General features: G+C 40.6%; 7 protein-coding genes across 7 annotated transcripts; 3 read left to right on the plus strand and 4 right to left on the minus strand.

Moving 5' to 3' along the window:
- Window positions 1–39: 39 nt before the first annotated feature.
- On the plus strand, window positions 40–1,390 carry LOC108653092 (retinol dehydrogenase 12). Its single transcript, XM_018103408.3, has 4 exons — window positions 40–220; window positions 301–564; window positions 623–779; window positions 844–1,390. Exons 1-4 carry the CDS (start codon window positions 141–143, stop codon window positions 1,324–1,326), a joined length of 984 nt encoding a protein of 327 aa, XP_017958897.1. The 5' UTR covers window positions 40–140; the 3' UTR covers window positions 1,327–1,390.
- Window positions 1,391–1,778: 388 nt separating this feature from the next.
- Window positions 1,779–3,275, plus strand: LOC108653091 (Retinol dehydrogenase 1). The gene is made up of 5 exons (XM_018103406.3): window positions 1,779–1,991; window positions 2,052–2,315; window positions 2,386–2,542; window positions 2,604–2,863; window positions 2,928–3,275. Exons 1-5 carry the CDS (start codon window positions 1,912–1,914, stop codon window positions 3,151–3,153), a joined length of 987 nt encoding a protein of 328 aa, XP_017958895.1. The 5' UTR covers window positions 1,779–1,911; the 3' UTR covers window positions 3,154–3,275.
- On the minus strand, window positions 3,149–4,961 carry DCTN4-p62 (dynactin subunit 4). Its single transcript, XM_018103396.3, has one exon. It carries the CDS (start codon window positions 4,847–4,849, stop codon window positions 3,311–3,313), a length of 1,539 nt encoding a protein of 512 aa, XP_017958885.1. The 5' UTR covers window positions 4,850–4,961; the 3' UTR covers window positions 3,149–3,310.
- A 608-nt stretch (window positions 4,962–5,569) lies between these two features.
- Window positions 5,570–6,245, minus strand: LOC108653102 (uncharacterized). Its single transcript, XM_018103420.3, has 2 exons — window positions 6,148–6,245; window positions 5,570–6,083 (listed from the first exon to the last, which is right to left on the minus strand). Exons 1-2 carry the CDS (start codon window positions 6,157–6,159, stop codon window positions 5,697–5,699), a joined length of 399 nt encoding a protein of 132 aa, XP_017958909.1. The 5' UTR covers window positions 6,160–6,245; the 3' UTR covers window positions 5,570–5,696.
- Window positions 6,246–8,409: 2,164 nt separating this feature from the next.
- mRpL52 (mitochondrial ribosomal protein L52) lies at window positions 8,410–9,123 on the minus strand. The gene is made up of 3 exons (XM_018103421.3): window positions 8,965–9,123; window positions 8,743–8,891; window positions 8,410–8,688 (listed from the first exon to the last, which is right to left on the minus strand). Exons 1-3 carry the CDS (start codon window positions 9,023–9,025, stop codon window positions 8,503–8,505), a joined length of 396 nt encoding a protein of 131 aa, XP_017958910.1. The 5' UTR covers window positions 9,026–9,123; the 3' UTR covers window positions 8,410–8,502.
- A 4-nt stretch (window positions 9,124–9,127) lies between these two features.
- Window positions 9,128–10,204, plus strand: LOC108653101 (GEL complex subunit OPTI). The gene is made up of 3 exons (XM_089261499.1): window positions 9,128–9,387; window positions 9,455–9,558; window positions 9,624–10,204. Exons 1-3 carry the CDS (start codon window positions 9,277–9,279, stop codon window positions 9,817–9,819), a joined length of 411 nt encoding a protein of 136 aa, XP_089117625.1. The 5' UTR covers window positions 9,128–9,276; the 3' UTR covers window positions 9,820–10,204.
- On the minus strand, window positions 10,189–11,206 carry U2A (small nuclear ribonucleoprotein polypeptide A'-like U2A). The gene has a single exon (XM_018103414.3). The coding sequence runs from the start codon at window positions 11,066–11,068 to the stop codon at window positions 10,280–10,282; it is 789 nt and encodes a 262-aa protein (XP_017958903.1). The 5' UTR covers window positions 11,069–11,206; the 3' UTR covers window positions 10,189–10,279.
- Between the last annotated feature and the right edge of the window lie 54 nt (window positions 11,207–11,260).

The following is an 11,260-nucleotide window of genomic DNA, read 5'->3' on the forward strand; positions in this document are numbered from 1 at the left end:
TTCTCGCAACTAGTAAGCGACGTGACTGTCGTTTTATCAGTCGGAATCGTTGACTCACATTCGTTATACGCAGTAGCATTCACATCAGTTGTGCTCTGACTGCCTCTGTGACGAGTAGTTAATAATTTGTTTAAGCAATTATGTGGTCTCTAACTGATTGTGATTCGTGCCTCTGCATCGCCTGGCCCGCACTCTTTGGCCTTGGTATTTATTTTCTTAGGTATAATCAGTGCTAATTGATAATATATGTAAACATTTTATGTACATCATTAATAACAAATTGTTCTCTTTGTTTTTCAGAAAGTACATGCAGGGCGGGCAGTTCACCAAGCAGACTAATGAAACCGGCAAAGTTGTGATTGTAACTGGCGCAAATACTGGCATTGGCAAGGAGACTGTCTTGGAGCTGGCTCGACGTGGCGCCACTGTTTATATGGCCTGCAGGGATGAGGCTAAAACAGAGCAGGCACGTCTCGAAATTATAGAAGAAACCAAGAACAAGAATATATTCTTCCGCAAACTTGACCTGGCATCTCTGGCATCTATTCGCAAATTTGCGGCTGAGTAAGCATTTACTGAATTTTTAATGAATAATTTTATTTTGAACTGACATTTTTATTAGTTTCAAAAAGGAGCAAGACAAGCTGCACATACTCATTAACAATGCGGGTGTTATGCGCTGCCCCTACATGGTAACCAGGGATGGCTTCGAAATGCAGCTGGGAGTGAATCACTTGGGTCACTTTCTGCTCACCAACCTGCTGCTCGATTTGCTAAAGGTAAACTAGTTTATATTTAATTGAGGGGCTTCAACTTATTGATTTGAAACTTGATTTGTCACAGAAAAGTGCACCCAGCCGCATTGTCAACGTTTCCAGCTTGGCCCACACGCGTGGCTGTATTGATTTTAGCGACTTGAACAGCGAGAAGTACTATGATCCGGGCGCTGCCTACAGCCAAAGTAAATTGGCCAATATTTTGTTTACACGTGAATTGGCCAAACGCCTCGAGGGCACTGGAGTGACCGTGAATGCTCTGCATCCGGGCGTTGTGGACACTGAGCTGGGCAGGCACATGAAGATATTGAACGGCACATTTGGACGCATTGTGATCAGAAGTTTATTGTGGCCATTTCTGAAGACACCGAAGAGCGGAGCTCAGACCACACTATATGCAGCTCTCGATCCAGATTTGGAAAAAGTGTCTGGCGTCTACTTCAGCGATTGCAAAGAGAAGAAGGTAGCGCCCGCTGCTATGGATAATCAGTCCGCCAAGCAGCTGTGGGAAGAGAGCGTGAGAGTGACCTACACAAGGAAATCAGATTAAAATATATTATTGTATAATACATATGTGTGTAATACATATGTGTGTGTGTAAGAGTTACTCGTTATCTCAAACTTTACTATTTATTTGTCCACTGCACAGTGCACACTGGTTCAGGGTATCTCCTAGTCGAGAACGCCCTTGTTTTTTTCATGTTGAGCTTACTTTACTAATTGGTATTTGCTTTGCAAATGTTTTTTTTTTTTATATTTTTATTGTATGAGAGCATCTTTTAACTGTGGGTTTTCACGGTGACTAGAAAAGGGCACGAATGCCGAAAAAATGCAAATTATTTATAATTTGCTGGAACTTAACATAATAGGAAAAGGCTAGAAAGCTAATGCGATTGACCTTAAGAAATGCATTCAGTACATTTTCAACGTTCACTTTTTGCCATCGAAATACATCTGTACTACCCAGAAACAAATTTCAGCTAGCTATTTTTGGCCACCAGCGTCATATAAGCGGAACCACTGTGCAGTGATTGCGAACGTTATCGACTGGGCTCGTACTTATGTCGAAATTAAATCCGTTCGGAGCTAGTAATTGTTTGGACTTGGCCCAGTGAAGACCTTCAAAGCAAAAAAAATGTGTATATTCATCGATTGCCTACTCAGTCCGTTCATAATATGGCCAACAGCCATCGCGTTTGCAGGTTACATTATCAGGTTGGCTATAGATTGATTTCCTATTTACTTTTACTATAGGTGATATTTATATTATCTTAGACAGTACATGCAGGGTGGCCAATTCACAAAGGAAACTGATGAGACGGGTAAAGTTGTAATTATAACCGGCGCTAATGCAGGCATTGGCAAGGAGACTGCCTTGGAGCTGGCCCGCCGGGGTGCTACGGTGTACATGGCCTGCCGGGATAAGCAGCGCGCAGAGGAGGCGCGTAAACAAATCATCAGGGAGACGAATAACCAAAACGTATTCTTCCTTCAACTCGACCTAAGCTCGCTCGCATCAGTGCGCAAATTCGTGGCAGAGTGAGTGAGCAGCGAAACTTGTTCCTGATAAACAAACCGGTAATTATTATGTATTATTATGTCATATTAGCTTCAAGGCCGAGCAGAATCAACTGCATATTCTGATCAACAATGCGGGCGTCTACTCTGTAACGCGTCGTCTCACACAGGATGGCTTCGAGCTGCAGCTGGGCGTCAATCATATGGGTCACTTTCTGCTGACAATTCTATTGCTAGATTTGTTGAGGGTAAGAGTATACGACACTTAATATGATTATATATTATATTACAGAATGTTTTATCTTATAGAAATCAGCGCCAAGTCGCATAGTGAATGTTTCCAGCTTAGCACACACCGTAGGCAAAATACACGTGGACGACTTGAATCTCGAGAAATCCTATGACGATCGCGAATCGTACAATCAAAGTAAATTGGCGAACGTCATGTTTACTCGAGAGTTGGCCAAGCGCTTGGCCGGCACAGGCGTGACCGTCAATGCCTTGCATCCGGGCGTAGTGGATACGGACATATTGACTAACTATAACATTGGAAAAGACAGCGTCTTAAGGTAATAAACAAAATAAATTGCATACTTATATAGCTTATATATAATACCTAACTATAACTTACAGTTTTAAGACGATCAAACCGCTGTTTTGGCTATTCCTGAAGACTCCCAAGAATGGAGCTCAAACCACAATCTATGCAGCTATAGATCCCGACTTGGATGACGTCACTGGGCAATACTTCAGTGACTGCAAGCCAAAGAATGTGGCGAAAGTAGCCCTAGACGAGAAAGTCGCACAGTTCTTGTGGCAGGAGAGTGAAAAGTGGACAGGTGCGCCAAAGGTGATTTGAATTAGAGCGTAGGCGTTTATTTAATATACTACGAGTGGATGCAGGAGATGCCTGGGTTAACACAGTTTTTCCATTAAATTAGTTGCATAAATACATTTCAATATAATATGTTGTTAGCATGATTAGAGCTCGTTTTTAATGTTGATAAGTTTTTGGATTAATTGGCTACTGCATTAGCTATGTCGCCAGCTTCGATGAAGATCCTTGAGTAGAGAGCATGTGTAGTCGGCTCCTTCTTATCGGGCGTGTTGGACACGGTGTTCACGTACGTATACTGCATATAGAAGCCCAGAGTGACAGTGTTGCCCGACTGCAGCTCAGCTGCAGGAGTAAACTCGAGACGAATTAATACTTTGTTGGCCTTGCGCCAAACTATGAACTTCGGCTCCTCGGTGGGTGCCTGGACATCCTCGTCGAATTCCTTGGAATCATCGCGTTGGTTCAGCACAAATGGACCTTCTAGTGGCACAATTTTCGCATTCGTCAATTCACGCACATCACGTTTCACTTCCCTAATCGAGTTCTGACGGGCCAAAGTGATGCCCGTTGTTTTGAGCAGCGGCGATGATGTGATCGCCTCCTCCTTGATGCGGCATGCCTGCTGAAAAGTATCCGGGCTGATTTGAGCATCCTGCGGTGCCACATCCAACACACTTATGGTCATGTCGTACATTGTGGGATTTGTGAACTTCAGAAATATCGCATTGGCCTGGCCAGGCTGCAGCGGCTGCTCACAGCGCACCATGACCACCTCCGGCACATGGTAGCTCGCAAAGAGCTGTATACGATACTTGATGGATGTGGGATGATACTCTGGCTTGATCAGATTGTGCTCGCACTGACGACAGCGCAGCGAACGCTTGATCCACAACGAACGACGCTGCGGATAGAGTTTGCTCACAGCCTCGGGCTGCTCGGCGGGCTGGCTGTGCCGCTGGGCCACCGTTGTGATGTTACGCAGATTTATGGGCTGCGTGAAGATGTCCTCTGGCAGAGCCTCAACGTCTGCACTGGCCTCAGCAGCCGCTATGTTGATGGGCTTTGTCTTCGGTATGCTTTTGTCGCTCCAGCCGATCTGGCGACGTATTAGTGAGACTGTGAGGCCTGTGCGATCGGTCAGGCTAGGAAACTTGTGCTGCTTGGGCGTCTTGCGGCGCAGAAACTCCTGCTTCTCTTGCTTCTCCTGCAGTACCAGCGACTGATAATACTCCATCAAGGTATTGAAACGCACCTGGTAAAGGCATTCTTTGTCCGGCCAAGTGCCCGTCGCTACGCCTTGATCGGGTATGCCCACATCACGGGTAGTCCAACGGCAGGACAGACAAGACAAATAATACATTTTCTTCGTCGTTGGCATCGCCGAGGGCTTTGGACTGGGTGTGGCCTCCGTTGCACTTTCCCCGTCCTTCGGCTCCTCCGTTTTGCGCACAACTGGCACTGTGGTGGCCCTCGCGGAGAGCGTGTGCTGGCAGCAAGGACAGTCAAAACAGTTGGCACAGCAGTTCTTCTTGTGCCTGGCCTCCGACGATGGAATGTTCTCCAGGCAGTTCGAGCAGAAGTGTGACTCAATTTCATGGCAGACGCAGAAGCCACATCTCAACTTCGGACAATGGCGACAAAAGAAGAGTTTATTAATCGGATTCAGAATGCCACATGAGCAGGCGTATTTCACGGGACTTGGTTGCATGAAACTCATCTTGCTTTTGGAAAGCCAATTTATACTTTTTCAGACGCGAATTTCTCTTCCTCTTCTTCCTCTGCAAATGATGACAGCACAGCTAACAGCTGTCTCAATATGGTTTAGTATTTTTTTGTTGCATCTACTGGTTGCTGTTCCAGTTTTAACATATCTATGTTAATATTTAACATATTTGCTCCTCAGTTTAACAGAAATGCAATTTATATATGGAAAATTTAAGTTAAAAAAAAAAAAAACAGAAACTAAAAGTAAATATATAAATAGATTTAACATAAGTAAATATAAAATATATTAATTATAAATGTTCAAAATCACAGTTAGCACAAAAAAAAAACTGTCACAAGTTTCATTCTCAATTATTGTCCTTAAAATATAAAACACTTAAATGAAGTATATATAAATTTAGTTATTATTAAAATTATAGTTTTATTAAAATTATATTGATGTAAGAAAAAAAATTAAACATTGTATAATAATTATACATTATAAATTTTATTTATCTAACAAAATAGTTGATGCTTGTTATTTGTTGATTAACACTAACCCGTCAAAGTCAACTAGCAATTTAATGAAAGAGTGCTACGATTATGCTAATTTACATAATTGTTCACAAAATCCAATCAAAATATTTGTATGAGTTTACTAGCTGCAATGTATAATAAAGTATGAAGTTTGTGTTCTAAGTTTTTTGTTTAATATTTGATTAGAAAACATATTTATTTAAAAAAAAACTGTATTATTAGTCTAATTTAGATAAGGTACTTGTTGATAACATTGTAACAATACTAAATAACAATATTCAGCATCAGTCTGTGGTCTCTCTTGGCCAGGACATTTTTTCAGTTTAGCCAAAGAAGTTGGGCACGAAGAGCTTCTTGCGCTTTGTGCGCGACTTCCTATAGCGCAGGATGGGAGAGAACTTGTAACTATCCGAAAACTCGCCGCTACTATATGGATAGAGACTGCGTTGACTGGAGGCAATCGAGCTGGACACAGGCGCTATATAGCCATTATCCACGTAGTAGTAGCCGGTGTTTAGCTTATCAATATGATCCGATGTGAGGGGCTTGCCATAGGTGAAGGCATATGAGTTATCGTAACTCTTGTGATCGTAGCTGCGTCCATACCCACTCTCATAGCTGTCAACATCGTAATATATGGGCTTGGCATGGCACTGCGTTAATTTACAGATCATGATGCTGAGTAGCAGGCTTAACCAGGTATAAAATTGCTGTGAATGAACCATATAATATATAATATATTGTATAGAAAGAATATGGTAAAGACTTGCTTACGTTCAACTCCATTATCCTTTCAGTGTTTATCCTTGAGTTGCTAGATATGCTTGGATCGTTTGCTGTTTGGGTTCTGTATGCTGAACTCCAAAGAATCACACACTTATATACAAAAAAACTCAGTGTGCCTCTTCGCACCCAAATGTGAAAATATACATATGTTGTTATTGCTATAGCTTTTAATTATATTTTCACTTGCCCGCTATGTTATGACGCAATTTTCTGTCACTGCGACGATCTCTTTGATTTAAGCAGCCGGTTCGATTCGTATGCGTCGCGACATCTTCTCATGATTCACACTGTGGTCCAGGCTCTAATTGATTTACTCGATCTGCCGCGTGCGCGATTCTAGTTTCATTTGGAAAACTTTTAACAATGCGGAAAGATTTGACAACTTGAAATGAATTGTTTATTCTTTAATTAAGTTTAGCTTGTGTGTGGAATTTGTATAATTCCCATGAGCATGAAAATTGTCGTCGCTAGACAAGTTAAATCATCTTAATTTGTGGAATGTTATTTTTGTTTGCGGTTACATTCATGTATGTATATCGATATATATAGGATATTCCTGGTACAGAAATTTAAAAATAGCCATAGATTAGCATGTCGGCTATATTAAAATAGCCATAATGATTCATAGGTACATTTTATTATTTTTAGCTATCATCGGTAAGATTTTCTTGTACTAAGCTACTTCCACTATATAAAGCAGTAGCTTTAAATGCCTAAAGTTGGCTTAAAATCTCATTTGTCGATATAGAACTCATATCTTTACCCCTCTTTTGCGGTCTTGTTTAATAAAAATTCATTCTGGTTTCTTATATTACAACTCAAATTTTTTGATTTGTAAATTGATTTCATTTAATATAAATATAATTGTGCTAATTATATCAAAATGTTGCTGGCATAAAATTAAATAATATAAGTGATACTTGTAAACAACAACACAATCAGTCAATCAACAGCGAATGTGTTTTCAACAATATTTCTATATATATATATATATGTATTACTTTTCATAAATAAACGACGCATTTGTCAATATTTTGGCTGCTCCATATTGAGTGTGAAATTGTACAATTCAAATAAAAATAATCACTGTAAGCTCGTAGATAAATACAATAGTAGCAGTCGTAAATATATGTATGTATTTTTAACGAATATTAAGAATACGCCGAGTGCATCCAGCAGTGAAACATTTCAACATTTATCACGTATACGCCCTGGGTTAATGAGTGGTTCAAATTAGAGGGCTATTTTACTAATTTGTGGCCTTTGGTCAACGACATTATTAGCGCACGTTTTCAAAGCACGTTTCTACTAACCAACGGCCCCAGATCTGCATTGTAAAATATAGCACCTACTCCAAGTGAGAGTACGAATATTATTATTTTGTCTGCTTCTCTCAGTCTTCAGCTTGTTGTGATACTTTTCGTATCTTTCAGCTAATTAATTGCAATAAATTCGACAGTTGAAGATTTTTATACATCTGCCGCCTTACTTATTGTTGTTTGTCTGTACTAAATTGGTGGGAAATTTCCTTCATGCATTGCTGGACTGCTGGGCGGCTGAATGGCTGGGTGGCTGGGCAGCGTCTCCGATCGTAAATAAATAACTAAATATATCAATATTTAATTATAGCACATTAAAGTTCTAATTCATTTGCAAATATAATGTGGAAAATATAATGTCTAGCTGTTTCTTATATGCGAGCATTATTTGCAGGCTAGCAAAGGTTCTGACCTGTGATTCGTACACCTGTTCGGCCTTTCTGAATTTTTATTTTAAATATTTCACGTCTAATTGATAATTACAATGTGAGCTAAAAGTCAGAATCGGTATCGGCTTTGGGAATGTAAACATTAAATGCTTTGCAACTGTTAATTTATAAGGCATATAAACATTTCAAGACGTGATTCTTACGATCAGCCAGCACTATCTTTTAGTATTGAGCAGGACAGTGAACGTTGTTACTAGCGATATAGATGTGTATATACTTCCGTGTTTACATATAAAATTATATAAAGAAAGCATACGTGACATATGAGTTACTCTCTTTTAAAGTGAGAAGTCTAGATATCACATGGGTTGAGAGCTAGCCAAACTAATTGGCAGGACAGGTTGTTGGCCAGATAGAGCGCGTCATAAGAACTTTTTGAGATTCAAATTTAATTACCATTCATTTAAGCGGTGCCTACGTCTTCCACCACGTAATGAACTTGACATTCAATCAATCAAAAATTAATAAAAACAATAAACCCGTTTGGAGTGAAGCGTTAGCCGATTAACAATCATGTCTATGTAATAGAAATATAACATTAAAGTTAATTTACATTTAAGGTTAAGTTAACAGAATTATTTCTTCTTTAACAGTAGATGTCCTTTGGGTTTCAGCTTATTCTGTATGATGCGTTGCTTTTCAGCCTGGGCCTGCTTTTTAAGACGTTCGTGGCGCTCCTTCGCAAAGTCTAATTCGCTGCTTAGCTCCACAATTTTGGCCGCAATCTCCTGTTGCTTCAGTAGGCGCTTATGCTGATTGGACTACAAAGCAATAAGAGTTAGACTACAATTTATATTCCCTTCTGAAATACATACGCCCAGTGGGGTTGGTCTGCCGTCCAGGTATGTGTAATCCGGAAAATTTGTGAGTGGACCAAATGCATTTGGATTCTCGGGCAGTCCCTTTGCCGCTCGCCAGCCCTGATCGACGCAGCGTACGGCACTAAGCGCCACATGCCGCTGTGCTATTTCGCGGTGAACAACAGTTTTTTTTTAATAAATAAAAGTGTATATTAATATAAACTATGGACTACTTACCGTTAATTACAGCGGGATTTGCAAGGCAGAGTGTACTTAGTTTTAACATTTTTGTATTCATCAAAGTGTAAACACGCTCACATAACCACAGCAGAGTTGCATGAAATAAAATTCATGTGAACATGTGCGAGTCGTTTTAGTTCATTGGAGCGAGCATGAGCGAACTCCACAGCTGTTCTATTAATGATTAGGCAAATTTATCGGTAATACAACTTGTAAATGATATCGGCATAGCCATACTGATAGTGAAAAAATTTTAATTAATTTTAAGTGAGTGGAAAGTATTAGTTAAAAAAGTAGGTCACATAAAAAATGGCAACTAGAACGAATACTATTGAACGTAATGCCAATGGCACCACCAAATCCTCGTCGCTTCGTGAAATTTGCGCGCGAGCAATGACAAAATCCGAATGGGAAGACAAGGTGAGCTATCCAAAGAGCAGCGCATGTTTTTTTCTTGTGTACCCTTATAATTTTCTGACATTTACAGGATGAATTTCTAGATGTTATCTACTGGTCACGCCAGGTGTTTGGCATCATACTCGGCATCATCTGGGGAATAGTGCCGTTGAAAGGCTTTCTGGGCCTCGTACTGTAAGTGGAGCCAGCGCCTAAATATAGAACGTGCTGTAGCTAAATATGTATGAATTCTTTTGCAGTTTTGCCGGCATTAGCTGTGGCGTTGTCTACCTGTATGCCATAAACTTCCAGAACGTGGATGAGGATGCTTACGGCGGTGTGTGGGAACTAGTGAAGGAGGGCTTTATGACATCCTTTGCCGGCTTTTTAGTGACGTGGATCATCTTCTACACCGGACTGCACTACGACACAATAATGGCCACAAAGAACTCATAATACTAACCATATCAATGAAATTAGAGGCAGGCATCAATGAGAGGGGAAGAAGAAGTGAGGAGAAAGACCACGCTGCAATACAAGCAATAACAATAACCAATTCCAGAGTCCAAATGCTATTCCCGCAAATGCATTTTGCAGAGCCAAAGCATATTTACTAATTGCCCAACTTAAATATACCTATTTTGTCCGTTTGTAAATTGTTGAAACCCTTTTAGCGAATTACGTAAATTATGTGTGTGCATTTGATTTAAATATTTACAAATAATCGCTGGTTGTATTGCGATTTTGAGATTTTTTCTGTGAAAAATACACAAAGTCAGCAACCTGTTGAGATCGATGAATAATAATAAACATAGAAGATATCTATTTAGATTTGACTCTACGCTGACTCTACTTTTATTAAAATATATATTATTCTACACTAACAAGGTAGCTGACGACAGGGCTAGATTTAGATTTAGTAATCCATATCTACAGCCGGCACAGCTGAAGTTCCGTTGTGCCCATTCTGTTCCAATTCGTGCTGAAACTTGTCTGGTAGCTGGCCGCTCTGTAGAATCTGTGACAGTCTCTCTACCTCCGCCAGGGAGCTCGCTCGCTTGATTGCTTCTCGTATGCGTTGCATATCTTCAGGATTGGCAAAACGTCCGCCTTCAGCTGCTGTCTTGCCGTTGCTTGCCTCGGCTGCCAGTGCAGCGGCGGCGCTTAATTTCGATTTTTTGGACACCTCTTTGAGCATATCTTTGCCCTGCTTGGTGCGGAAGAACTCCTGAGCTTGTTGCCTATCTTTCTGTTTGATCTTCCTAAAGTCCAGCAGACGCAACTGTGGAAACTTGTAGGCCATATACTCGCGGTAGTTTGGTTTCGTGGACACCGGATTGATAAGCAGACATATGGTCTCCAGCTTCTTGAACCCTGTAAGCGGTTCCAAGTCACTCAGCTCCTGCAAATTGTTGCCCGTCAGTATAATGGAGCTCAGATTTGGAATAACTTCCTCCAGGCCCTCACTGATACGTAAGATGCGATTGTTGTTGAGTAACAGACACTTCAGTCGTGGCAGATGTGGCAGGTTGTCCAGCTTACGCAGATCGTTGTCCGAGAGATCAATCGTATCAAACTGATCCAATGTGGCACCCAAGTTCTCAATTTGTGGAATCTTGTAGCCGCGCAAATCGAGCTCGCGTTCACGGCATGGATTTATGTATTGCATGGACTGGTTTATCAACTCCGGCGTTAGTTTAACCATCTCGGCAGGGCAGGCAGTTAATTAATTGCAACAAAAATATAAATGCAATTGCAATTTTTATTTTCGTTTTAATTTAATCCACAAAAAACACCGAAAGCCGACGCGAGTTAGTAATACAGTGTGGCCGTCTTTCGCGAATACGAAAGTACCAAAAACAAGCAGCTCGATATAAAAATCGAAATAGGTTTCAAA

Source organism: Drosophila navojoa, chromosome 5, assembly GCF_054131105.1.
Source record: "Drosophila navojoa isolate 15081-1374.11 chromosome 5, UAZ_NAV_1.0, whole genome shotgun sequence".
Lineage (NCBI taxonomy): Eukaryota > Metazoa > Arthropoda > Insecta > Diptera > Drosophilidae > Drosophila > Drosophila navojoa.